At 49.7% G+C, this 27876-nt stretch overlaps 1 protein-coding gene across 4 annotated transcripts in view; it reads right to left on the bottom strand.

Annotated features, from left to right (window-relative positions):
* Positions 1 to 27876, bottom strand: part of ASTN2 (astrotactin 2) — a 264246-nt gene that overhangs the window by 153914 nt on the left and 82456 nt on the right. For all 4 annotated transcript variants that reach the window (XM_048965614.1, XM_048965611.1, XM_048965613.1 and 1 more), the window contains 5 exons: positions 25516 to 25662; positions 14195 to 14362; positions 5546 to 5630; positions 5312 to 5386; positions 5075 to 5212 (listed from right to left, as the gene is read on the bottom strand). In XM_048965614.1, coding sequence (XP_048821571.1) covers positions 5075 to 5212; positions 5312 to 5386; positions 5546 to 5630; positions 14195 to 14362; positions 25516 to 25662 — 613 coding nt within the window. The remainder of the gene's footprint in view (positions 1 to 5074; positions 5213 to 5311; positions 5387 to 5545; positions 5631 to 14194; positions 14363 to 25515; positions 25663 to 27876) is intronic.

Consider the following 27876-nt stretch of genomic DNA (forward strand, 5'->3'; position numbering starts at 1 on the left):
CATGGGGCTGTGCTGCTTTTGAACTTGCAGCTACAAAGCATACTCCAGCCAATGTTTAATAGGAAACAAAGGCAGGGATGTAAAAACAAATACTGTCATCAGACAAGGAAGGGAGAGCTCCTTTCACTAAAGCAATCCTAATGCTTGACTTAGCAACCTTCCATCTCTCTAAGTGCATACACCCGTGCTGCATTTCAAATCCACTGCCTGCCCTGCAAATCCCCTATGTCCAGGTCCTGCTTGGATGCCAGTAGGATACTGCTGCCCAGGACTGAGCTGCTCTGATGGACAGACGGACAGACACAAACACACAGCTACCAGCAACTGAAGATCTGCGGCAAGGAGAAGCTGCAGAGCTCGGTGCCAAATCCTGCTCTGCGATGGGAGATCCCAGCTACATTAAAGAGAACCATTCCGGGTGTGAGACAGCATGTGTGTATTTGGCAAGTGTTGGGGGTTTTAATTGTCTCAATAAATACATAAACAAAATCTGTTTGTGCATTTGTTTGCTTTTCCCTCCTGGGCTCTGTGGCACCGTTGATGAGAGGAGCAGCAATCACTCAGCTGCACAACTCATGGCTGCTCCTGGTGCGTGCTCTCTGCAACGGATTTGCCTATGAGCTCAACTGAAATTTACAGGCATTGCCCCTAAGTGGTTTGATCATTTTCTGTGTAGTTTTATGGAGCAGTATGAAGAGCTCAGGAATCACACAAAAAGGGAAATTCAGCATTACTGTAGCAGGGATTATTGCAAAGCCCACAAAGAAGGAGGGCTGATATCCCTCTGCCTCTGGCAGTGCAGATCCCACTGCTGGTGGTGGATCACAGAGATGCACAGAGCACAGTGAGGTCTCTGCACCCTCCCAGTGTGAGGGAGGTGCTGCTAGGCACGGGTTTGGCTCTGACCTAACCAAGACATTCCCTGGGTGATTCCAGATTGAGTTTAATTCTTTTCCCTCATTTCCTCTCTGCTGTTCATTTCCCCATTGCACCGCTCCTGTGATTCCTCTCTCCTTCTGCTCGCAGCTGTCAGTGGCTGCCACAAGGTTACAGCCCCATTTAGTCATCCTTTTGCCAAATGAGACAGAGTTGACTCCTCCAATCTGCTCGAGGAAATCAAACCGGGAGGCAGAGAGCAGGAAAATCCCACAAGCACCAGGACGATGTGGGGTTGACACACGCAGTGCAAAGGCTGGCAGCTGCCTTTCTGAGCAGCATCCGCCCTTTTCCCCAAGGAAGATGAGGCTGGGGGCTGCCTTTATCCCGTGTTAAGCACCAGGAGCTGCTCCTCTGAGCTGGTAGCACATTGGGGTGTTCAGAAGCCCAGGCCAGACTCTGCAATGCGTGCAGTAATGGATTGCCCTCCATCCAGAAATGAGTAAGTTGTGCTTGGTGATGGAATGATCAATTTGCTCCATCACGTTAAGCTGTCCATTCATCACAGACACCTGCTGTCAGCCACTCACGGCCGCATCACTGGCACTTGTGGCTGCTGTTATCATCAGGGAAAGAGGTGGGAAGGCAGCAGCCCAGGGTCACTGCTCCTGCTGAGAAACAGCCCCAGAAAGCGCTTCCCTTGCACAAACACATCCCAAGGCTCGGGAACAGGTGATGCTGCAAGGACAGACAGACCGTGAAGGCAGAGGAAATAGCAGGAGTGAACCCAAGAGAAGCCCTTTTGCACCAAATTGGGTGGTGCTCGAGATAAGCACAGAACCCACCCTGTGCTGGAGCAGAGCACTCAGCAGAACCCTCCTGAGCCTTGGCCGGGTTTGCCAGAAGCAGCGCTCATTTCCCTGTGCTCCCAGGGGTGAGGTGTGAGGCCCACGTGTCAAGGAGACGAAATCTGCTGATGCTTAACAAAACCACTTCCCCTCTCCTGGCCCATTCCCTCTGCCTTTCTCCTCCACTTCTCCTTCCATCCCCCTCCACCGGAGAGTGCAGGGAGACTCACAGCAAGGTGTAAAGCACTCAAATTGCTGCAAAAGCTGGTGCCACACTGGTGTTACTGGTTGATACAGAGGGTCTAAGGCAGGTCAGGCCATGTGTCAGGAGGATAACACAGCTCCCATCCTCAATACAGGCCAGCCCCTGCTCCACAGGACGCACAGGCTCAGAGCTGGGGAGCATAACCAGTTCAGATGCAGTGTGTGCAGCACTGGGAGAAATGAAGATAAAATAATAATAATAACAGTAACAAAAAATCTCACTGATTGTACTTTGGCAAAGAATTCCAAGAGCAAAGGGGCTCGCTTGGGAGCAAAACGAAGATGAATTGACAGAGAGTTCAAGAGAATTCATTCTGCCACTGAACACTTGTCTCTCCATCAGGACATCTCAAAGCCTTGTCAAGCGAAGGCAAAGCTTTTATTTGTTTCTATGGTTGCCATAACAATAAAGCTATATGTCATGTCAGGCAGCAGCTGAGGCTCGCTCCTCCGATTTATACCTGCTCAGGAGAAACTACAAACTTTTCTGCAGAGCTGGTGGCACGGATGGGCACGGGGTGACACCACCAGCACAGTGACAGCAGGGCAGGAGCCCCTGCATCACCTCCAGGGGACACCTTCAGCACCAGTGCCACCAGCACCGGTGTCACCCCACACACCTGGAAAGCCACCAAAGGCTGCTGCTGCAACTCAGCGCTGCATTGGGAGCAGGAGCTGCATGTCCTCCTGATATACACAGATACCCATGGGCTGAGCAGCCCACGCTGAACAAACACAGCAATGTTCCATCCCACAGGACAAATGATACTTCCAATAGGACCAAAAAGAGTCCCTTTCCCTTGTCTAGTGCACACTAGACAACAGGCAGCATCCCACCTGCCATCCCTACCTGCAGGGTGGGCTGCAGCCATGGCAGAAGGCTGGAGGAAGCCTCAGCAGGGAACCACACGGAGAACAGCATCTCTGTGAGCCACAGGGAGCCAGCACTGCTCCGGAGATCTGCTGATGGCACAGCCCCACCCGGCCTTTCTGCAGTCCCCAGCGTCTTCATAAAACCACAAGGCCGTGTTCAAACCTTTAACCCTCCGCGTTGTAAAGACTTCATCACTTGTTTCCTCCAAGCCAGGCTTTCTGCAATTTTCCTCCATTAAACTCTTCACAAGAAATGACCTCAGAGTGAAAAGGTGCCAGACTAATGAAAGGTCTGGAGGAATGCAGTACGCTTGTTACTGAAGGTACAGAAGAAATACTGGACTGAATTATCATCGTGGTGTTACAGGACAGCACACGGGACACTGCGGGAGCTGAGACACAGCCGTGCTCCAGCTGCTGTAATACAGCACAGGGCTGATGCCGGTGTGTGGACGTGGAGGGGGTCACAGCTAAAACACCACAGCACACAAGCAGGAGCTGACAGCGTGCAGCCAGCAGTGTCACCACGGCTCCAGAGAGCAGGGCTGCATGAGGGCAGAGGGATGACTCTTGAATTGCTGTGTGCTGGACAGTACGTGTTCAACTCCAATGGTAGGTCCAGAATCACCAGACTCCATTCAGACACCTGGACCACCAGAACTGCTGCATTACCACTCCCTTGACTTGCTACCAAAGTACGCCTCAGTCCAAAGGAGCAAAGCAAAGATGAACAGCTTTATAGTACCGTTCTCGTTTTGTAAAACCTCCTAACAGCCTCAATATGGAGACAGGACAGGCAATGCTCACAGGTGCCAAACACCACAACGTCCCTCCTCATGGGCTGCACACTGAGCATCCCGAGCACAGCTGCTCTGCACCAGCACCTTCAGCAGCCCCTGTGCAGCACCATCTCCACCCCATCCTTCACAGGGTGCTCAGGAACCTGAGCTGCCAGCCCGATCCTCCTTTGAGAAGCATTTAGGTTCTAATGCAGGAATAATAACACCTCAGTTTGGGGTTTTCACTGTATCTGCGAAATCCTCCATAATTCAGCATCAAATATTTATTATTACGTTTATTAAAGTTTTAATAATTTAGCATCTCCTTCACGTAGGATACAAGCACCATGAACTCACCTCTTTTATTCTACCTGGGTCACTCTTGATATTTATATTAGGAATTCTCATTTGGGGTTTCATTTTGGAGGGGAGCAGACAACAGCCTTTGTGCCAGAAACTGCCCTCCTGCCCCAGCACTCCTCCACCAGGAGCCCTGCCAAGACTCACAGTGATGGGACAGAAAAGTGGAAATCCAATATCCCATTGCTCTTAGAAAATGAAAGAATATGGACTGGGGAGACAGGGATTCCCAGGACACACAGCACAGACAAGAATCAGCACATCAAGAAATTGCCTTCATTGAATAGGAGAAGGCAGTAAGCAGGAAGGCAGGGAGGACTCCTAGGGAATCCCTGGCACTCTGAGATCACACACTTAATCTAGATTTAAGCAAGGAGAGGAAATACACACCGATACCTCACAAATCAGCTAAACCTCTGCAAACCAAGCAGAGGTGAGCAATAACAACACCACCTTCCAGCTGGGGCACAGAAGACAACTGTTTTGCCTTGACTCTCTTTCCAAGCCCCAAACTTTGCCCACCTTCAGCCCTGCTGAATGAGATGTCAAAGCAAGTCTGGCTAAAGCACAAGCTAGTGAGAATGGGAGAGCCAGAGAAAAATCTGGGCATCTGCTGAACTCAAGGGAGAAAAATAACCCCTCTAATTGCGTAGTAATTGGACAAACAACACAATCTTTCACCAGGCTCTGACCTTGGCCTCTCAGGAGGCCTGAAACAGAAAATCAGTGGTGTAGTAGATGTGATATACATCAGCATCTCAGAAAGATGACGACATCCTCTGTACCTATAAATGCACTAACTAAAGCTATGCAAACAAACATTAGATTAAAGCCACTTGAAAACAGCCTTGTCATAGGTCTGACCAGTTCACCTGATGGGACTGTCAGGCTTCAGTTACATGACATACCTGGCCTAGACCCACAACCAAAAATCACCTGGAAAATAACCACATCAGATCTCTTATTGGAAGAAAATTGATCAAACTTATTACATAAATTACTGAATCCTCAGTAGCAATTTAAAGACCAGTCTAGCCACTCAAGCACGAGTAAAATGAGAAATCTGCTTCCTACCTGACATCTGCCGGATCTTCTGTCACCAGAACATCTGTCTTGCAGCTGGCAAGAGGATTGATAGAGAGCTCTACAGGGGGCACCACGAAGCTCTTACTGACAGGCAGCCACAGGCCTTGTCCCAGACTATATGTGGACCTGAAATGGGGACAAACACATCATATAGGAATAAAGAATCCACACTGAATGGTGGACCTCCAACTCAAATACAGACGAGCCGAATGCTACCCAACCCACCTGAGTATCTTCTCCGGAGCTTGCTCTCCTGTGACCAAGTCGTATCCTCTCTCAAGTGTGGTGTAGGGCCACGGCCTGGGAGACCAAGAGGGAGAGAGAAGCTGCGTCACATCCCCAGCAAGGACAGCAGCACCACCAGGTGCTGGATCTCTGGTGATAATGATGAAAGTCACGAGGAAAGGAGCTGAGCCCAGCACGAAGCCAGCTTGCTGTGCACAGGCAGCTTCCACTCACCCTTCGCTGTGTCCCCAGTCAGTGCGCACACACAGGTGGCGATGCATGGGGTCCGGGGCATAGCCTTCATGACAGCTGCACTCCCCTGCAAGAGACCAGGGACATGTAAAACCTCCCTGTGCAGAAAGCACCACATTGGCTGCTCCAGTGAAAACGGTGTAGAGCTGTGTCAGCTGGGAAAAGGTTAGGAAAAGGTTCTGCATCAGAGAGCGGTGAGCATGGCACAGCTCTGAGAGCAGTGGGCATAACTCCAAGCTGCCAACTGGGGAGCATTGGGACACTGCTCTCAGACCTAGGGTTTGGGATGGAGCTGTCTGGAGCCAGGAGCTGGGCTCGGTGATCTTTATGGGTCCCTTCCAGCTCGGGATATTCTATGACTCTATGACTTCTCTGACAAGGTTATATGATGTGTTACTGGAGCTGGAGATGTGATGCAATGAATCAAGATGTCTGATCCTAACCCATGTGCATCCCTTCAGCTCCCCAGGCCCAGCCAAGCCCAGCTTGATGGCCTCCAAAGAAGCTCAGCATGACACCAGCATCTCTCCAGGACTGCAGACATCCACCCCATAGTTGCAGTCTCCTCTGCAACCCCCCAGCTCACTCAGTGCAGAAGAATCAAACTCCCTCCACTCCTGGCCTCCAGCCTCTGCCATTCCAAGGGGCTCCCACCTCCTGTTACACCCTGCTGACAGCAGGAGCACAGACCTGAGGTTGGCCCAGATCGATCCTGCTTTCAGTATGAATATATAACCCGGAGCAAGAAACAGCAAAATCAAAAGATGAATTGGATTTGCACGTGGAATTTTCTTACAAGCATCTGTCGATTACTTCTCCCACTCCCTCTGCCTCGCTTTGTGCTGTTCCTCATTGCTGGGCTTTAAGCTTTGGGGCAGAGCCAGGGGGACCACAAAGAGGGGGGAGGCAGGGAACGAGAGCCCCCAGCACCAGCAAGGCTGCAGGTGGGCAGAGACTGCGTGCACCTCAGTCCCCAGCTGAGCTTAGCGTGTCTTGCAGGGATTACAGTAAAGAGCTTTATTGTCAGGAGGGAACGAAACGGGGGTGCAGCCCACGAGATTGTAAGAGATGTCTGGAAAAGGAGAGGTAGGGAAAGAGAAGGGAGGGGGAAAGAAAGAGACAGCTAATGATGTGCTAAAATACAACAGCACCTTCATGAAATATTCACTGCTTTAAACGCGTCTAATATTAAAGATTAAATGTCCTGGGATTTGTCCTAGCAACTTCCAAGCACTGATTTATGATGTGTCAAAAGCTGCTAACCTCATGATTCATAATGGGAGAGGCAGGAGCATTACTTCTCCAAAGGGATGGAGCTGGGAAGGAGACGGTGTGAGCTCACCATGCTGCAGCCTGCCTGGCCCAGGGCGGTCTCATGACAAGAACTGCACGTCCTAATGGCTCCATCAGTGAGTTAAAAAAGAAAGAAAAGTTATTTCTTTCCTTGGGTGCTTAGTACGCAACTTCCCCCAGCCACGACGTGGATCATTAATTCCCGGCGCTTATTACATAACAAATATATGATCTGCAAATGAGAGACATCTCAGAGTGCTTGCAAAGCAGAGCTGGGAGTCTTGGGGCACCGGCTCACTTTCTGAGCCTGCCACAGAAATTAGAGCAAATAAGGGGAAAAGGAAACACCCATAGAGGTTGGCATCCAACAGCCTGATCACCGCCTTGGTTATTGATGGCTGCAGGTGCCAGGGCCGTTAACCCCTTTCCCGCAGCACGATGTGTTTATTTTGCCCGCCAGTTTGTTTACAGTTGAGGCAGCTCGATGTCGGAAGGAGGAACTCCATCAACCTGTGGAAATATTGATTTTATTGACTTCAATCCTAGAGCTTCAACAGCTACAGCCAGTGCTGGAGGCTTTACTGGGAGGTTTATAGGGAGGTTTGTGTCGGGAAGCGGGAGCGCCACGCAGCAGGGATGTTGTGCAGGGCTGAGAGAGAGTGGTGAGCTGCTGGAACAGCTGCCCAGAGAGGCTGTGGATGCCCAGACCCTGGAGGTGTTCAAGGTCAGGTTGGATGGGGCCCTGGGCAGCCTGGGCTGGCATTAAATGGGGAGGTCAGTGGTCCTGCCTGTGGCAGGGGGGTTGGAGATTTGTGATCCCTGAGGTCCCTTCCAACCCTGGCCATTCTGTGATTCTGTGAGATTACCAGCACCCTCCTCCTTCAGCCGCCCAAAATATCTTGGAATTTCTTCTGTCCTCAGCCCTGCTGGTTGTGATGCTGAACCAGCTGCTGCTGTGGCCTGTGGGGTGAATCAGCATGAGCTCAGTGCGACCGAGGTGGGGGTCCCGGGCCCCTAATTCCTCCTTTGAGCAAGTGTATTTCCTTAAGAGCAGATTTCAACATGCTGCTACAAACTGCCACCACCAAAAGCCCAAACAACAATGCTCTTGTTGAGGGCTACAAAACCTTTTGCCTCTGCTGAGGGAGGACAAATGAACTGGGATCTCCAAAGTGCTGTGACAAGCAGCCCATTTCTGCAGACACCGACCAGTGCTGCGCTCATGGTGCAAACACTGATGCTGAAGCCATTTGTCTTCTTTCAAATTCAGAACCCATGAATCAGGCCAGATCAGACTGCCCAGCCATGGCTGATGGCAGGGAGCACAGAGTCTCCAGGGCTGCAGAAGCTGCAGGGTGCATCCAGAGCCCCCAGACACGTCTCACAGCCTCCTCCTGCTGTGCTTTCATGTCCATAGGGCTGGCGGGGAGATGAGCAAGCACAGAGATCAAAAGCAGCACCGAGTGGCACGCAGAGCCCTGCCACAATCCAGCACTGCTGCTGCAACTGGGAAGAGGAGCAGGACCCAGAGCATGGAGGAGGTGGGCAAACCGAGCACACATCTGCCTGGTGGCTGCACACAGGTGGCAGCTTCCTCTGCCGGTTTCCAAGCACAGGGCTCCATATGGCACACCATGCAGTATGGGAGCGCTCTGCAGCCCCACTCTTCTGCACCACCAGCTTTTAGTTCAGGGCTGTCCCAGGGCTCGTTCGTGCCCAAAGGAGAGGAGCCTGTCTGAACCCCCACTGTGCTCCTAGTGCAGAGGGAAAGCATACAGGAGCTTGGTGCAAGGGCCTACAGCACCTTCCAGCTGCATCCAGACCAGCGCAATGAGGCCTTCAGCCCTCTTCTACACATCTACACAGGAAGCTAAAAGGTTTCTCCTATTTCACTCATCACACCACATTTCTGCTCATCCTGAAGCAGAAACATCCCCCAGCCATCTCCTTGCTTATCCACAGAGCAGCACAGCCAGGCTGCATGAGTGCCATGCAGCCAAGCGTTCCTGCGCCAGCGTGCTGGTAATCCTGTTATCCTCGTTAGGGCGAGGTGATCTACTGTGATAATGCTGTGGGATTCCTCTAATCCTCCAGTTGGCACACAGCAGAGGCTCCCAGAGTCCCTGTGCTCCCGGAGAAGCTGCTCTCTGCAGGCAGCAGCACTTTTACTCACGGAGCCAGGGACTGTGCCTCTGCCCTGGGGACCCCAGCACAAGCTCTGGCCCTTTGGGCACCTCTCCCAGAACCACAACTTGCACCCTGGGTGCAGGTAGGAGGCTGCAGGACTCACTCCAGGGCAAAGCTTAGCCCTTCAGTCCCTGCCACCACCCCAATACTGCACGCATTGCTCCTGTCCCTCGCTAGCAGCCACGATGGAGGGGATGAGCAGGCCAGGGACAGGCACAGTGCACATGTGCACAAGGGTTGGCACAGAGTTTCTGATTGATACAGGTGCGGATGAGAGGGATGCTCAAACAGCACCTCTACAAAACCCTTCTTTAAATGGGTTGCTGCAACCCTGTGGGATGTCAGAGAAAGAGAATCTGAGAAAATTCAACACAGAAAGGACAAAAATGGCCTTAATGGATCATTAAATTCCTAAATTCAATGGACAAGTGAGGGGTCCTCAGAAAGCGGCTGCTGCAACCAGGACCGGCCCAGCTGAGGCCATGACTCCTCAGCAGCTCCCAGCTCTGACAAGTTTCTCTTCCACCCTCATTATCTGCAGCTCCTGGCCTTTGGGGATGGCATTTTCTAAACTCTCTCTGCTTAATCCTGATGAGAAATTCAGTTTCACTAAAAGCTGTTCAGCTCTCAAGGAACAAGAAAGGAAAGCTCTTTCCTATCAGGACAAACTTTCTTTCTCTTTGATTATTTAATTCCTCTCTAAAGGAACACAGCCACCACGAGGCAGGATGACCAGCAGACCCCCAGAGATCCTCCACTGCAGCACATGGGCAGCATCAGTCTGATACAGGCATGAGGGACAGCTCGAAGTGGCTGGGAGCAGAGGCAGACAGCTCTGCTCTGCTGTGAATGCAGAGGGAAAATCTGGAATCAACAGTACAGACACCTTCCTCTCCCCCCACTGCAAGTCACTCTCCTTGCCCAGATGCATCAAAGCACTTGAGAGCAAACCTAACTTGTGAGGATTGTCTCTGGGTTTACGCTCGACACAGATATTATTCTCATTATCATTTGCTAAGCCCCTAAGCTGCACTGCTGAGGAAGCTCCCCACGGGCACACGTGGGTGGCTGCTGCAAGGTCCTGAGCAGGCAGCACCCAAGGGTGCTCTGCAGTGCCCAACTTCTGCGCTGACACCACCAAAGTCAGCCAGCAGGGCTGGTGGGATGGGCCAAGCAGGCAAAATGTGCCCAGGAGCACCTCCAGCCACAGAGCTCCCCTCCCTTCCCTCCTCTCCGCAGCCTCTAGACAGGCTCAGAAATGCCATTACAGGAACATTAGCAGCTGCAGGATTAAACACTCTAATGGCAGAAAATGAGAGTGCCAAGACAGCACAGATAACCTTAACTCAGCCCCCTCGCGGGCATGCATTTTGATTGCTGTTTATGTCTAACACCACAGCCCCAAGCAGTTAGCTTGGGAGTTAACTGCCTCCTGCCCTGCTTGGTGCGCAAGGCAAGCTGCGCCGCCGCACGAAAAGCAATTGCACATTGTGTGAGTTCTGACCAAGTTATTAAACTACATACCTTAGAGAGACAGAACCTCATCTGATGAAAGTCAAAGTCAATAAAGACACTGGGATCTTCCAACAGCGAAAACAGCACAAGTTCATGAGAACAAACAAATATTACTTGATGTGCACAAAAGCCACATGATATTAAATTGAGCTATTGACAAAAATGGCTGTTCATAAACACAAGTAACCCCTCACCAAGGTTGGTCATCTGCTGATTTACATGTCCTGCTCTGCAACCCCCTTTAAAGAAAGGGTGCATTTAACACCGACTTCCATCTGTTTCCCACCCACGAGTCCTACCAGGCCAGCAGAGCCATCTGCGGCCACAGTGACAAACTCACCCATTTGGAAGATGATGGAAACCTCTTTTTCTTTTCCCCCTGCCAATTTCTAGAAAAAGACCTTTTGCTACCACACCTAATTGGGTTCTTACAAGCATGTGCCTATTGTTTTGTGGGTGCAATCAATTGTGAATGCATAGAAGACAGCTTTAACGGGTAAGCGCCTGATTTATGGATGGGGAAAAAAATCAACGCACTTGCACCTGCTAATCAAGGTAGCGATCCATCTCATTTATGCCACTGCTCTGGCAAGCCTGACAGCACAGAATCAGAGGCTGTTTTTTCCAGCGTTTGGCCCTAAGGGACCAATTCTCCAGCAGGTCTCTTAAGCGATGCCCACAGAATGTGCAAGTGAATCAGTTTTGTGCATACAAAGCAGGTAATTGTGCTCACAAATCAAGATTTGCATATGCCACCAAAAAAAGGATGCCCTCATAAATGTTACTGGCACCGGTAAGGGAGGTGAATGAAAAAGCACTCCTTGATTGTAGGAAAAAGCATCTCAGAGCGCGGCATGAGTGCCACGTCCATTGGAAAACCCAACCGAGGCGCAGCTCTGGAGTGTGTTATCCACACTGTGAGGCTGAGGATAGAGTCAGGAGAAGCACCCAACTCACTCGAGGCCACAGATGATATTCTGCTCCTGTGCAGATGTTGGTGCTCTCCCTGAAAAGCTCTGATGAGCTGGTACTTTGCAGAGAGGGCTTGAAATTTGTCAGGGGCAGCAATCATTTAATTAAAGAATGAGTCACACTGTGATGACACAAGGGAAAGCAAATTAAGGTCAGGCAAGCAAGATGTGTTTTGGCGTTTCCTAGCGTTTCCGAGCCATGGTTTTCAGCGTGGATTATTATTCATCCTGAAGCAGCACTTGTGGCTTTGCTTACGAATCAGCGCATTGCACGGACAGATATTCCACAAAACTCCAACCCTAAAGAGGTCTTCAGCTCAGGGAGGAGTAAGAGGCTGAGCATCACCAGACCGCATGTGCAACCTGGTGACTTCTGTCCAAATCTGTGCCAGCGGTGCCTGGCAATGCTGCTGAGGATGAGTCCTCTCATAGAGGTGGAGGAGGTCTGCACACAGCTTGGAGGGAGAAAGCTTTGGGACAAGGCATTCAATGAAGGAGAGAGCGGCCTCCAAGGGGGACTGAAGGCAGAGTGGCTGTAAACACACTGAAGCACCTCAGGGGTTGCCCTGCTGCTCCTTATAAAGGAAACCTTCAGGGTATTCATGCCCTAGACAGGACAAACCCTATCCCAGCACCCCTATTCTCCCATCCAGAGAGGATGGAGGGCAGGGAAATCCCCCACACTCATTCCTCTAGATGCTCACAGCGATGATAAAATCCCTGACCTGGAAAGGTTGAAATCTAGAAAGGATTTATGTCCCCTTGTAAAACCACAGGCCTCTCTCTCTCGTGGTGATAAAAATAAATCACCCTTAAAAATAGAATGACATTAATAAATATAAATCTAAAAATACATGCAGTGCATCATGGAATTACGATCCTGGCATGGAAACTTCTCACCAGCTGAAGGCTCATCAACAGCAAGGATTGGAAGCAATGTTGAGGGCTATCTCCCAGGGTGGGAGTCCCATAGGTACTTCCAAAGGACTCAGTGTCAGTAGGTAGTTAATTGCTCAGCTCTTGGTAAAGTCTGGAAACTCGTACTTCAAATCCACAGCCCCACCAGCCAGTCCTGCCCTACCCCTGCAATAAAACTAGCATAGACAGGAGAAAGGTTTTGCTTTATCCACGTGCAAATTCCCAGGTTGAAGGGAGAAGAAAAAAGCTGGTGTACAGATGTGAGGTAAGGAGCCTGATGGTTCAGTGCATGGCTGTTCTGCCCTCACCTCCATCACAGAGCTGAAGGCACAGACAGACACACAGACACTGCCCGCTGTGCCCAGCATTGGGATAACAGCCTGCCTGAATTCATCACAGATTTTCCACCTTGCTTCTCCCACTCTGAGCAGGTCACAGCCCCTTGAACCTGTTTCCTTCCCCCAGGCACATCTGGGGCACACCATACTTCAACCAGTATCAGGTAGACTCAATGCTGCTGGTTTTTGGTCAGATGGGAAGCAGTAATGGGAACTGTAAAGCAGCTGATGAGGTTGGGATTCAGCACTGTGCTGGAGCTGAGCTAAAGAGCATCATTCCCTTCCCTGCAAATGAGATCTGACATGTCCTGCTCGGGCATGGAGCATCCAGCAAGAGGGACAAGCTGCTACAGAGAGCTGGGGATGCAAAGGGAGCAGCATCTGGGCTGCTGTGGAAGAACAGCCAACACCACACAGGGCCTGCATCAGTGCCAAGGCCAGCACAAGACTGGCAAGCAGAGCATCGGGGCTGCCTCCATTCACCCTCATGTTTTCTGCTGGAGGCAGGAGCTTTTTCTTCTTCCTCCCCTGGGTAGAACTGAACTCATCTTTCCTTATCTCAGAGGTGGCTGAGAGTTGCTGATGCCTGAAGTGATCACGCCGTGCTGAAGCACATGCTCTCACATCACCTCCATCTGCCAGGGGCTGCTACCTCAGCCCTCCTAGGCTGCAGGTGATGCCCAGAGCTACTCAGCATGGGGAACTCAGTCAGAGTGACTATTCTGCTGTGCCTACACCTGTCAGTACCTTCGCACAGACAAGACCTCAGGACCAGGCGTATGAAAAGAGAATACTGTCTTGATAAGCAAAATGGATTTAAGGAACTTAGTTTAGTATTTGCTGGAGTCACACATTCACGTGTCCCACTCACGCAGACCCCCATCGTTCCCTTGTTGCTCTTTTGCTGTTTTCTGGGTTCCCAGCTCACTGCAGCTGCTCCCCATGTATTAAACAGGAGAATGGGGCCAGAAGGAAGGTGGCACTTCTTCTCTCCTTGGCCCCACACACGGCTGAGCCACAGCACAGCAGGTTGCAGATCCACGTGCAAGCAGAGCACACAGCAAAAAGCTCATCCGTAGGTTAGGAAAGATAAAGGTGTCTGCAACTCCACAAGAGAGGTGGAGAAGAGATCAGCACTAGGTCACACTGGGCAGAAGCACTGAAGGGAAAAGAAGTGACAGGTCCACCTGTCACTTTCTACTCTACTACTCAATTTCTACTCCCCATCCTGGCACTCAGCTGCTTAATGCTTGCTAATGGAGGTCACCAATAAGTACCCTGCTGGTACTCAGCCCTCTGCCCTGATGCCAGGCATGGGTGAGCCATGCAGGTATTGACATAGCCAGAGACAAACCTCCCACACACCTCCAGCCTCTACAAGGTTTCTACTCTCCCCAGGCCTCCCTTACCTGTCTCTTGGTCACACAGCTGTTCACAGGCATCGGTGGTCCTCTGGCCACAGAGATCTCTCACCCAGGGAGACGTGGCATTGATCTGATAATAAAGGGACAGCTTGGCTGGGTTCAGCCAGTCGGAGATGTCCAGGTAGCTCCCCTCGCTCACAACGAAGCTGCTGCCTGAGAGTGGAAAAAAAGTGTGTAAGGAAAGTATAAAAAGAAAATGAAAAGCATTTTATGCCAAAAGGTAGCATGTTGCAAGAAGGAAAAGGGTTATCTTAAAACTGCAGCCTTCCAGGACCTACAGGGGGAGTCAACTCTTTGAAAGGGTATAATAGATAATAGCAGGACAAGGGGAAATGGTTTTAAGTTGAAGGAGTGACCACTTAGGTTGGATATCAGAGGGAAGTTCTTTACTATGAGAGTGGTGAGGTGCTGGCACAGCTGTCCAGAGAGGCTGTGGATGCCCCGTCCATCCCTGGAGGTGTTCAAGGCCAGGTTGGATGGGGCCCTGGGCAGCCTGGTCTGGTATTAAACGTGGAGGTTGGAGGCCCTGCATGTGGCAGCAGGGTTGGAGCTTCATGATCCTTGAGGACCCTTCCAACCCAAGCCATTCTATGATTCTGTGATTCTAAATAAGGTACAGAGGAATCTATACATCAGGCAGCAGAACTTCCCATTACTGACCCACTGCTCTCCACAGCACAGCCAGTTTGTTCTTGTTGCTTCAGTACTAAGGAAAGAAACCTTCCCTGCAAAGGCAGAGAACTGCAGTTGCAGGCTCTCCTCCCCTCTCTGATAGATCAGTCAATCTGCACTCTTTCGTGCCTGCTGCACGCATATGAAAATGCCCAGAGAATGGACAACCCCTGCCAAGACTCCCCTATCCCATGAGTGTCACAAGTTGCTGGTTTTGATTCCTGCATCTCTGCAGGAATGCAGACAAAATGCAATTATTCTGATCCATAGGATTGGAGCATCACTTTCCCAGCTCATGCAGATGATGTCTAGCAGTCAGCCAGATCCCAGGACCAGGATGGGAGAGGGCAGCAGTCCATAGGGCTGTTTCTGCTTCATGTCTCCCAGCTCAAGGCAAGTGAACTGACCCAATACAACTTCTAGCAGAAAAACTCCCCTTCGCTCTCCCCCATGAGAGTTAAAGTAAATTCCTGCCAAAAAAACCTTTTCTTACAAAATCTTACATTTCTTTATTTTGTGAAGTGTATTTTTCCCCACTAGCATCTGGGAATATGCATCATCTAATTAGCCAAATAGATTTTCAGTTCAGCCCAATCATTTCCTTATCTAACATCTGAGGCCCAGCATCGCTTGGGGGATTTTGCAGGCACAGAGGTCCTCATTAACTCTGATCTTCAATTACATTGATTATAAGACTGCCTCCATAATAGTGCTGCACAGATCAGAGGGGAGCCAAAAAGCCTCTGCCATGAAGTGGTGTTTTGCAAAAGTTACCCAGGTAAAAGCCTCTAAGAACAGGGGAGAAGAAACCTTTAAAGAGGAGGAGTGGGCAAGGTAAACTGCCAGGTAGCCCAGGAGCCAGCAGGCACCCTTCTTTTAAGCACTGGGACTGGAAATAGGGGCAAGCTTTGCAAGCACAATCTGAAGATTCAAATCCTTCTTTGTGATTGGTCAAGAATGGCAACTCTGTAGATCCAGGGTATATTTTCTTGAACACACACCCCAAATTTCCTTTGGAATGAGAACTGATGATGCTTTAGCAGGAAGGAGTTTGCCTCAACCGCACGCTGTGCCACGTTATCCTCATGGAAGATAAAGAAGCAAAACCTGAAGTCAGGCTTTTGAGTGAACAACCCTGTTTCCAAGCATCCTGAGATCACACCACCATACAAATCCAGGCCCTAATTTCACATGAATTCAACTCTTTCACACTTATACAGATCACACAGATGCATCCCTACATCCACAGCCGAGGGATGAAGCCGCGCTGCTGAGCGCACACACAGATAACCAAGAGCTGCAGCACAGCTGCACTGGGGACCAGTGAGGCAGGGGCTGGATGACCAGGCTGCAGGAGACATCTGCCACAAGGCACCTGCAGAAAGCACTGCAACACCAAGCACAAACAAGAACCTCAGAGCTGCCTAACCTTTCCTGTTAGTTCTTTTCCATCGGTATTTAAAGACAGCTTTAGACACCAATGATAACTACTACTGGTTGTTGGGTTTGGTTTTGTTTTGTACCGAATGGAAATACATCACGAACCCATCGGGAGGGTTTACATCTATTATAGCGTTGGTCTCGGTTGCTTACTTATTTTTATAGCTTCTTAGTAACGAGTGTGGCTGCAGAAACACATCAGTGCATTTGGAGGTTCAGTGACAGACAAGACCCTCCGTGCCCAAAGGCTCAAAAGCAAAACCACCGGCTCTTGATTAAACCCTTCATGAACCCCACTCCTATTTAAAACAGAGCCAGGGTGAAAGCAACAGAAGGAAATCAGACATAAAAGAGTATAATTGGTTTTTGTTAAAGACAAGGCTGACTTGAGCCAGCAGTGTCCTGGCACAGGACCTTGGTGGAGGGAATCCAGCAGGTGACAGCAGGGCGACTTCAGAGGTGGGACAGATCCATCAGCTCCAGGTGTAAATTCGTTTGGGAGAAAGAAAAAACAACATAGATTTGGGGAAGGAAATCGTGTAGTGTCACATTCTATTCTGTACACAGGGAGATCTACAAACATAACACAATTGTAACTGAAAGGGAAAAAAAAAAGTGTTCTTGCATTTTCATATGAATTAATTTTGATTTCAGGACGCCTTCAAGAGAGATCATCCTCAAAAGTAAAAGAAAAGGAAAAAAAAAGTGAAAATGCTTGAACCCAAAATCCCTGGATTCAATGCTTAGTGAAAATAATGGGCGCTGCTCCACCTCAGACAAGAAAAGAAGCAAATAAACAATTAAAAAGCAGGGAAATTGAAAGCTCTAGTTAAATGTAAACACTTTCCTCCCTTCCCAGGAGGGGGAGGAGGGAACTGCTTGCAGCCAGGAAACTTCTCACATCCCAGCTCAGCTGGGTACCATTTGAAATGCATCACACACACCTTCCCTCATTGAAAACACAAACAAAAATCCCAACCTTGATCCTTCCATAGTTTGCTTCAGAAAAAAAAAAAAAGGAACAGGAAAAGGAGTTTTACAAACATTTTGAAAGCTCAAATTCCGAAGATTTCAAAGCCTTTCCACACAAATTTTCTTTTTGTTTTCAAAGAATCCGCACACATAAAACAGTTTTCACAAGACACCAGCGCGCACTTATCAAAAACATCTTGAAAAGCTACGAAGGGGCAGGAGGAATAGCAAATCCTTTTAGCAACAGACAAGAACAAACATTTCCTAAGCAAGTGTCATCTCCAACACGGTTTGCTTGTCAGAAAGACCCGCCGGATCCGTCTTGTGTAACGCCTGGTCCCTCAGCAGAGGTAAACAAAAGGGGATGGCAGTGGTGATCAGACACTGCTGCTGTGATGGGGGGAAGCTGGAAACATCTTTTGGGGAATGGGGCTCAGCCAAACCCACAGCTGAAAGCGCTCCGTGTGCAACACAACCCACAGGCACTGCGTGACACTGAAAGCTCAGCAAAATCCTCTTTAAACAGAGAGACTGGGGTAAAGCAACCAGGGTGAGACGTCAGTAACAGCAGGACACGGCCCGGCAGCTGCACAGCCTTCAGAAGCCAGGCCCTGCTGCAGATCAGCATCACAGCCCTAAGGAGAAGCCCAGTGTACGGCTGCACAGCGCCGATGCTTCAGGGGATTGCGTTGTTTGGGTTTTTGCATGTGTGTTTTTCCCCCTTTCCTTCTCAAATGTTGATCAAAGCTGGGCCGGCTAAGACAGCAGCAAAAGTTCACGTCTCTCACACTGAGGTCTCCTTCAAAGTTCAGTGGGACTGCTTAAGCCGTGACAAAAAAAGGCTTGAAGTTTTGACATTTCAAAAATCATTTGCCAGGAACAAAACAGGATAAAACAGCTCAGAAGAGATGTATAACAAGGGAAAAGAACAAAGAGCCCAAAAGGCAGCCAAAAGGGTTTGGTTTTTCCTTTCCCTCTGTTTTTTCTTTCTTTTTTTTTTTCTGAGGGAAGAGATCAAATATTTTTGTGCGTGTGTGAAGAATTTCTGTTTCTTCCTCCCTCCACTCCTTTTTTCTTCTTGGGTCCATTTGTTGTATCTTGGACAACAAAACTCCTTGTCATCTAAAATTAGTATTTGGTGTTAGAACCCTGCAGGAGGTCGTACGACAGGTTGCTAATAATGCATCCATCCCTATACCATCTCACAATTATAATCCTGTTACAGATTCCTCTTTTTTTTTTTTAAGACCACAGGAAGGATTATCCCCTATGGGTACAAAGCATGATTTGATTTCTTAGGACACTTTCTTCTTGTAAAACTTGAAAGAATATTTCCCATAGAGACAACTCCTCCCCTATCGGCTCTTCCTGTTGATCAGCTCTTGCTCTCCCATCCTTGTACTGGAGGATACAGAACTCTTGTTTCTTCATTTTCTTCCAGGAAACTGAACCAAGAGCCAGGCAATCATTCAGTTCCCAGGACACACATACAGTGAACCAAGCAGCAGGGGCAGGGCTGCACCCACGGACCGACACAGCACCCAACTTTCCAGCTCTGCTCAGCACAAAGCCTGAGAATTTTGGACTCATTTCATTTCTGCCAAGTCACTTCTGTAATTTTTTTCTCCTCAATCAAAACTAAGGACAGGATCACAGCGTGTTCAAACCCACCCCAGACGTTCCCTTCTGTTTATCTAACGCGTTCTCCCAAACAACGCCTAAACAGAAAGTTGAGTAAGCCTTTAAAACCACACAAGCTTCTACGTACGCCTTTCCTGTCTTTATTTCTCTCTCAGCCAAGCTGAAGGCAGCTCCCACCACGCAGGGCTCGGCTGCAGGAGGCATTTTTGGCACCTGAGCTCCATGCACACCGTGGGCTGCCCAGCCCATGGCCACGCATTACAAATGCCATTGATCGGCTCAGTGTTCACCTTGGTGCAGCAGAAGCACATTAGTGATACAAACCTGTACGCAATTACAGCAAAGGCTACAAGCATCTTTCCTGTGGGAAGAGCAGGGTTACATTTTAATTGTTAAATTGTTACTTGCTTGATAATTCTGACAGATCCCTTCTTTGAGTTTTCTTGGAAATCAGTCCAGATTTCACCAGGGCTGAACTTCTGTCAAAGAACGCCTGTGTTTCATTTCATACAGCAAGCCATCAGTCATACAGCCTTCTCTCAAACCCAAGAGGAACCCAAACGCCCACATGCAAATGTGCTGTGCCCTCACTTCTGCAAGACTCGGGCTCAAGCCCACAACTCCAACAGCTAAGGAACCAACCTGCCTGCTCTGTGGTGATACCAAGACACCGCAACTGCCCAGTACCAACACATCTGTGTCCTCAGCAGGCATCTGGGCAAGCAACAGCTGACAAAGATCAGATATCTAAATGCAGCTCTCCCTCAGCACTTCCTATCTCCCACTCCCACGCTCCAGCCAGAGGCTCTTCTTCAGAGACACTCAAGATATTGGACGAGAGTTCAGGGAAATCCTGCCTAAATCTGATCGCTCCACCAAGTATCTGATGGATGAGTTATGATAAGCTTTAAGAAACATCAAGTGTGTGTGAATGCAAGAGATTTTTCAGCCAGCGCAAAGACCAAATGTCCCCTCAGGCAGAAAACACAGCCAAGATGCAGAACATGCAAAGCCTACGTGCCATAGGGCCACAGTGAGCCACCAGCTGCTCATCACGAGATTAAGCAACACCAATGTCACCACTTGGGAGAATTAGAACACAGCGCAGCATGCTCCTGGCTATGCAGCCTCAGAAAATCCTATCTACATTGCTGCTTTGCTGCTACTGCAGGTGTCCCATATTTTCTGTACAAAAGCAAGCATGACCTAAGCCAGGTCCCCAAGCTGACCTCAGTCAGCTCCCCACGCCCAACTCACTGCCATGCTGGTGAGACCAGGAAAGAGTCATCCTGCAAATACAGATGCTAAGATTTGCATCTCTCCTTTCCATGGAGGAGTACTAGAGGCTAGATGGTGAAGGACAGTACATCCTATTGCACCCTCCCCTTGCTGTCCCTCTCAGATTAGAGGGCAAATGGCATTGGTGCAAGCTCAGTATACAATGGGAGATGCCATCCTCCAGTGATGGACACACTCTGCCTCTCTCAGGATGTCACAATTCCCAGCAGGCCCCCGCTGACCTCAGACAAACACCAGCACCAATCCCCCTGTTCAGTTCCTACACACCCTGCTGAGGACTGAGGAGGCTTTGCCTTCCCCTGCAAACAGAGCTGCCCCAGCACAGGGACGAGCAGAGCTCAGGATCACAGCCTGTCAGAGGCACGATAAAAACATGATGTACTTCAGCCTACAGAATCTTATTAGTTCCTCATGCAAAGAGTGTTCACGCCGTAAAACCGTCTTGGAATCCCTTTGATCCACGCTGATACAGTTTATAAATTGATGTTAATATTTAGAGTTCATGTCTGGTAATGCTGCAGCCATTTGCTCACATTTTCTTGCCAGCCAAGCAGGCGCGGGAGCGAGAGCAAGCTGTAAGGCAGGCAGGAGATGACCCAGTGATTAAGAGCTGATGAAATCAAATGCAGTCTGCAGAGCTGCCCCAACACAGCCACCTCGCCAAAAGATGTTACGTCTGGGGCAGGCAGAGCGAGGCTGCCAGGGGATGCTGCCGCTCCTGCCCAAGCACTGACCCACATCTCTGTACAGCATCTCTAAAGAAGAAAGACTCCAGGCTGAGCAAATGGTCTCATTTCAAAGCAGCCCATTCCCCCATTGATTTCAGGGGGGCTGGTGAGGCGGGGACCAGCTGGGGAGCACAGCAGCCTGGTTGCTCCCAGGGGATGCTGAGGGATGGAAACCTTTGAGACTGGAGCCTTTCCTCCATTCTTCTGGTGCAAAGTGGGGATGCTTCATTTGTAAATCAGTGAGCGTCTCCAGATTTTCCTCACTGCAAAGCAAAGCCCAGCACTGGGCAATTCCCCACCGCCCCCATCTCTCATACTGCTCATTTCTATGCGAGCGCATGCGCAGCACGTGCTGAGCCCACACGAGCCAGCACCAGAGGAACCAACCTAATGCCTGGTCACCTCTGAGGGCTGCACAAGATTGAGCAGGAGATGTCAAAAGCAAACAATTTAAAGCAACAAATTTAATTAAAACCAAAATGAGAAGTTGTTGCAAGCCCAACAATTGCAGACTGCAGAGCTCTGTCGATCTTTGGGGAAAATTAGCAGAAGCTGCTAATAGCAGCATCCAATTCCAGTGGCGTCTTGAAGGAAACAGTTGTGGAGGGAAAGAAATAAATAATCTTCAGACAAAACAATTACTGATCAGGTGCGTGACAATCTCACAGTGTCATCATTCAGGCAGGCAGATGCAGATGCACGAAGCTTGGAAAAAAACAGCCACATGCATGGCTCCCTCCACCTCACCAGCTCCTTGGACCCACTGTGGGTTTCGCAGTCACAAGTAGCAACGCCCCATTCTGGTGCTCACCTGGCTTCACCTGCCCTATGAGGGCTGTGCACAGAGGTGCTCGGTTTGCGTTCCTTTCCCTCTCCTTGCAGGAGCTGGAGGAGGACATCCCCACATTCACCCCCAGGTTGGAGCTGCAGCAGCAGCCATCGGTGCTCTCAGCAGAGCTGGCTGCATCACAGCTGCACAGGCTCTGCTCTGACCTCCATAAACCACACTGACCTGAGCTGCATGACGTCCCAGAGGCATCACCACATTTTCTCTGGCACACGTCTCCCACAAGGAGGGGAGAAGGCTGTAAATGCCCTGAGATGTCTTTGAAGTGACAGAAGGCTGCTTTATGTCCTTTGCTTTATTTCCACTTACAACATGAAACCCTACAAGCCCCTGGCTAAATGTAGCTCTTCCTTCCTTCCGTACGCAGCGGTGGACCTCGCTTACCTCTCCCACTAAAGTATCCAGATACAAACATCCACCCACACCATATATAACCCCTTTGCAGGCTGTAAAAACGGGAAGCTTTAATTGATACTATATTTCAAACTGCTGTGCAGCAAGGACATACTCCAGGCTAAGTCCTCTAGGGTATCTTTCTCCATCCCTGCTTTCCCTGCAAGCAGCTCCCATTGCTCTCCTTCTCTATTTTTTGAATGATTACTTACAAGAAAAAAGTCCCCATGAATGCACAGAGCTGAGTGGCTAACATATTCCTAAGGGGTTTTATTGCTCAGATGGAGGGGCTCTCTTTTCTTTTTCCCCACTTTGATGCTGCTAAATGTTCCTCTAAATAATGCTTTGCATTTCCAAATCCTCATAAAAGCCACCATGAGCCTTCCTATCAATTCAGGCTTGCTCTGAAGTGGGCACGGTGCCTGCTGCTGGGTGCAGCCAGAGGATGCCCGAGCTGCTGCCATGGCGGGGACAAGATCCCTTCAGCCTAGAGAAAGGGAAGGAGGATGCTGCAGAGGATGGGGCACTGGGCAGAATGATCTAGTGACTGGCAACCCTGCCCAAAGCAGGGGACTGGAGCTTAATGACCTTTAAGGTCCCCTCCGACCTAAGCCATTCTATGATTCTGTGGATGCTGCAGAAGGGGGCAGATGATGCTCAAGTCATCTTAGGAGGAAAAGAAATGTTCCTATCCTCGCTGGTTTAACGAAATGTCTTGCAGCATGAAAAGCAGGGACAAAGCAAGTGCCTTCCTCGGCCCCACAAAGCAGTGTGCTGCAATTGGGGACTGATGGGCACAGACGTGTTCCTGGGGGGCCCCCAGTCTCCCCCTGCCAGCACATGGCAGAGTGCAGCAGCTTGTGCCAGGTCCTCGTGTAGCTGGCTGCCCTGGAAAATGAAGACAGAGCAGCTGTACAAACCAGGCAATAATTGTTCAGAGGGGAGAGGAGAGGGGGGGAGAACCCATCAAATGAACAAAAGGAGGAAAATGAACCAAGAGAGAGAAATAAGGGCAATAGAGACAGGCTGGTTATTAATACTGCCGCTGGTAATCTGTTCTCCCAGCCTTTGCTGCCAGTTGGCTCCTGGTCCCAGTCCTTCCCCCCTCCTCTTTCCATTAGTGACTCCAACAGGCTTGGGAGCTCCTTTTCCCATTGCTGCTGCTGGCTGCAGGAAGAGCTTCTCTCCTTGGGAGCTGCAGACATGCTGGGGCCGCTTCCCTCCCTCCTCTCTCTTGGCTTCGGATCCTGGCGCGCCAGAGCTGGCCCGTGTCTATTTCAAGTTTCCTTCAAAGCTGAGCCTTCATCTGTTAGAATCAGGATGGCTTTCAGCCTGTCTTTCTTTGGCCTTTCCTGCAGAGGTGCTGGTGGCCTCTTTCTCGGCTGTGAGATTTTCCTTGGCTGCTGGCATCTATTGCAATGCTGTCATCAAATGGGAATTAGTGGGCACCCTTCTGTCATGCAGGAACATCTCCAGAGAATATGCTGCCCTGCACGCTCACCTAGCCTGCCTCACCATCATGCAAATACAAAGGAGAAGAGCTTAAGGATCCAGACTGTTTAAGAGCACAACAGAATTATGAGCTGCTAGGTGCAGCAGGCTTCAGCCTGACCCAAGCTCCCAGCTTCATTGAGGCCGTGCTCCTCCCAGCTCCACGTGGTGATGCCCATGTCCCCAGACCCAACATTTGGCAACCAGGTAAAAAGCAGCCCCACGCGTTTGGAAATGAACCCAAAAAGTCACCCTGGTTTTTAGAGAGGAGCACAGCCCCTGTCTGCCACCAGGATAGGATCTCTGGTGCCGAGCTGCACCCCATCTCTGCAAACACAGCCCGCAATGTTTTCCTGGGTGCCATTGCAATTTCCAAACCGGGCTCAGCTCAGTGATGCCTTTAAATATTTCACAGTATTTTGCTGCCAGTTTGGTGCTGCTTTGGGATTTGTTGTTATTCAAATAGAAGGGACAACTTTAAGAGCTTTTCCCTTCCCAGGCGAAGGACTCTGCCACTGCATTAAATGATGAGATTTCAGTAAAACTGATGGCCACTGCAAAATGTCTTCACTGCTTCTCTGTGAAGAACTTGACTGTTCCTCATAAAGAATATTTTTAAAGTTTTTGCAGTTTGTAATTATATTTTACAGTTTCATTACGAAGCTCATTTTAATTCTTCTCCAAACCGTTTTTACCAGTCCTCCTGCCACTTTCTCTTTAGAAAAGTCATTAAGTCGGAACTGGAGATCATCCCATTTCCCCCAGTTTTGAGGATATTAATCTGTTTTATTGGTATTTCACTGTCGTTTCCATTTGAGTGTTCTCCGTATTTGCATAATTTGCACTGCCACTCCCTTCCTGGTGACAAGCACAGGCTCAGCTTTTCATTTCAATTCTAAGCAGCAGCATTACGTTTTATTTCAGCTTTCGAGCCCACAGTGCCTTTCCTGGGCTAGAAGTGCCACCCCAAAAGCATCCTTAAAGGCACAGACACACGGATGTGGTGAGGCTCAGGCTGGGCAGAGCTCTGTGTTACAGTGCAGTGACTTCCTACATATGCATACTAACTCCAGGAAGAAACCACCCTTAGTAAGGATGAAACCCATTTTAAAAAGATTGTGGAACTCCTCTATGCCATGGGGCATTGCTTTAAGCCCTGCTCCTTCCACCACCACTGCACCTCTTCATGTACACTCCTATCCCCAACATATTCATTCCCTGCCCTCCTTCCTGACCCCAGTGTGGGGCTGGGTGCTGTGGGTTCCTGGCAGGGAGAAGCTGCACCCACCTTCAGCATGCCCCGAGCAGCACGGCAAGCACAGGAGCTGAGCAATTGGAACCGACTGAATAATGGCTTTCGTTGGCTGGAAGAAAATGAAATTTGCCCTCGTCTTACTGAAAACTTGCACTTGACGCTCGCTGCACATTATAAAGAAAAGGTCAGCGAAACACAACAAATGCAAGGAGCCCAGTCAGAGAAAGCAATAAATAGTGACAGCAGCCCTTGTCTAATTTTTCAAAGCATCTCTGCCTTGGCTCAAACACTAGCAATTCCACTCTGTGCTGCTGCAAGGGGCTGAGACGAGCAGCTCAGCTGCTGCAGGACAGGAGTTTGTCTGTGCTGCTCCCAGGGCTCATCGACAAGCCCAGGGGAAAACAGGAACATCCACCAGATATGTACAGTGATAACAAGAATACAGGTGCAATGTAGAAGAGGCAAGTTTAGCTCCACGGTGTGGTTCTCTTGCTGAGTGCATACTTAAGGAGGTTTTAGGAGAGCTGTGAGGAGGGGTTAAGGGGTGGGGGTGCCCATGGGCTCTCACCATCAGCAATGAAGTGCTCGGGGACATGAAGCGTCACCTTGACAGTCAGTGGACAGGAGAGCTGCGAGCCGCACACCATGGCCAGGATGCAGGAGCTGACGGCAATCAGAGTCAGGGCTGTCTTGTTGACAGGGCTTTTCATCGAACCTGGAAGGCAGAAAGAGAGGTGGGAGCCACAGGAGGGACTGACTCGAGCCTCAGCCCCAAAGCTCCCCAGTTTGCACTGCCAGGACCAGAGCTCCTGGAGCCTTCCAACCCCATCCTTCCCATCACATTCTACCTGTGGTCCTGCAGGGCCCACCAGCCAAGATGCAGGCAGTTTTCATCAGCCTGGGTTTATGTGGCAAATTTTATCAAGTCACAAAAACACCCAACCCAAATCCAAGGGCAGCCAGCACCAGAACACCATTTCTTCTCACTTAGCACCAGGAGAAATCTATGCCTGCAGATTTTACATAGCATCAATGAGTGTTAATTATTTACACAAGCATGTATAAACATTCAGTCATCACACAGGGACTGGGATGAACAACAAAGCAATCTACAGAGCCAGTCACTTTTTACAGGCAGCAGATATTACAAAAAGAAGTTTTATTTTGTCAGTCACAGAAGCTTATGGTATCTTCAGAAAAGCAGCTCACAGGAGGGTTTGCTGCAAGTGCCAGCTTAATACTTCCTGGCACAAAGAGGAGCCTCTGAAGCTGGCACCTGGATGGGATGTGGTCACCTGTCCCCAGCTCCAAGGCCATGTGCTGGACATCAAGGCTAAGGGACAGCTGCATCGAGAAGCCATCCATGGGGACATTCCTTAACCTCTCACTGCTCTGTGCCTGCCTCATACCTGCACACGTGGCCAGCCTTGTCTGTTGCTTTGTGTTTTATTCTCTTTTTTTTTTTAAACCAATGGAATTACAGAATCAGAGAAACAAGATAACTGGATAAGATCTCCAACTGATCACCATGTCCAACCAGCAAACTGACCTCATGAGACCTGCTGTGGGGAGGGCTGTCAACCACTAACTAGATCAAGCAGCAGATCAGGCTGCCCAAGGCCCAATCCAACCTGGCCTCGAACAGCAGGTTTAGAGAGTGACAAAGTCACCAGCAGCATTAGGATGACTGAATCAGGTCTGCTACAGCATAGTGGGGCAGACCCAACCCCAGGCAATGCAGGGGAAGGATGTGAGACCAGGTAAAGAAGCCACGCACAGGAGAGACCCAGCTGTCCCAGGAGATGCTCTTGCTCTGAGCAGACTAGGAGCACAGGAGCCACACTCTGCTGACGGAGGGGACCAGGAGAAATGTTCTCCAGCCAATGCTACCCACCCACAAGCACAGCCCCAGCATCCTGGCCCCAGGGAAGCACCAACCCGAGATCTGCTCCATGCTCTCCTGGCTGCACCACTGCTCAGGATTCAGGCGAGGACGCGTCCTTATCTTTGGAATCAGATCCAGCTCCCTGCTCTCACTCTTTCATCAGCAAAGTGAGATTTAAAAAGCATCTGCTTGAAAATTGAACGGGAAATGCATCCAGCGAGTTAGCACTCGTGTGTTTCACCCTATAATTTGATCAAATCCGCTTAGAGATGCTGGTGCCAGAGCAAGGAACTGGCGGAGCCCAGGGCACAGCCTGTGCTTTCCAGGCAAGCAGCATGCCTCACCAAAGCCTCCCTGCTCCTGGCATTTGCAGGACAGGAGGAGTGGCTGATCTGCTGGAAAACACCCCATAGCCCTGTGACAACAGGAATAGCAAAATGATTATTTACAAAGCATCTTTTACTTCCCTTACGCATGCAGCATCTAAACAGCTTTCCCACTGTTTCACAGCTTTAACACCCATCTCTGCCCTTCACCCCTCAACGCCCTTTTTTCCTTCCCAATCTTTATTTGTATCATCAGCATAAATTAGCACCTCCAAACTCATTTCCTCCCAGGACATACTGTGCCTGCCACAGACCCAGCTTTTGGTTGGAGTTATGATACTCATGCAAGAAGAAAAAAAAAAGATGGAAAAAAGCTGCTATCGAGATAATTGGACACAGTCAAGTATACAATAGAACAGAGAACACTGGATTTTACCATTATAAATCACCTTTCAATCCAGGGTCTTAAAGTGCTTTGCAAACATTAAATCACAAATCCCTTATGAGTTAGGGGAGTATTATCCCCTTCTCACAAAAAGCCTGAACCACAGGTATGTGTGGCAGCCTTCAGCACCCTGCTGCAGAGCAGAGCTGGATTAGGGCTCTGGAGCTTCCCACCCCCATCCCACCCCCATCCCATCCCCATGGCTGCTTCTCTCCCAGTCACTAAGAGGAAAGGGGCACAGGAGCATGAGCCAAACAAAAGCCTTTTCCATCC

This window comes from Lagopus muta, chromosome 19 (assembly GCF_023343835.1).
Source record: "Lagopus muta isolate bLagMut1 chromosome 19, bLagMut1 primary, whole genome shotgun sequence".
Lineage (NCBI taxonomy): Eukaryota > Metazoa > Chordata > Aves > Galliformes > Phasianidae > Lagopus > Lagopus muta.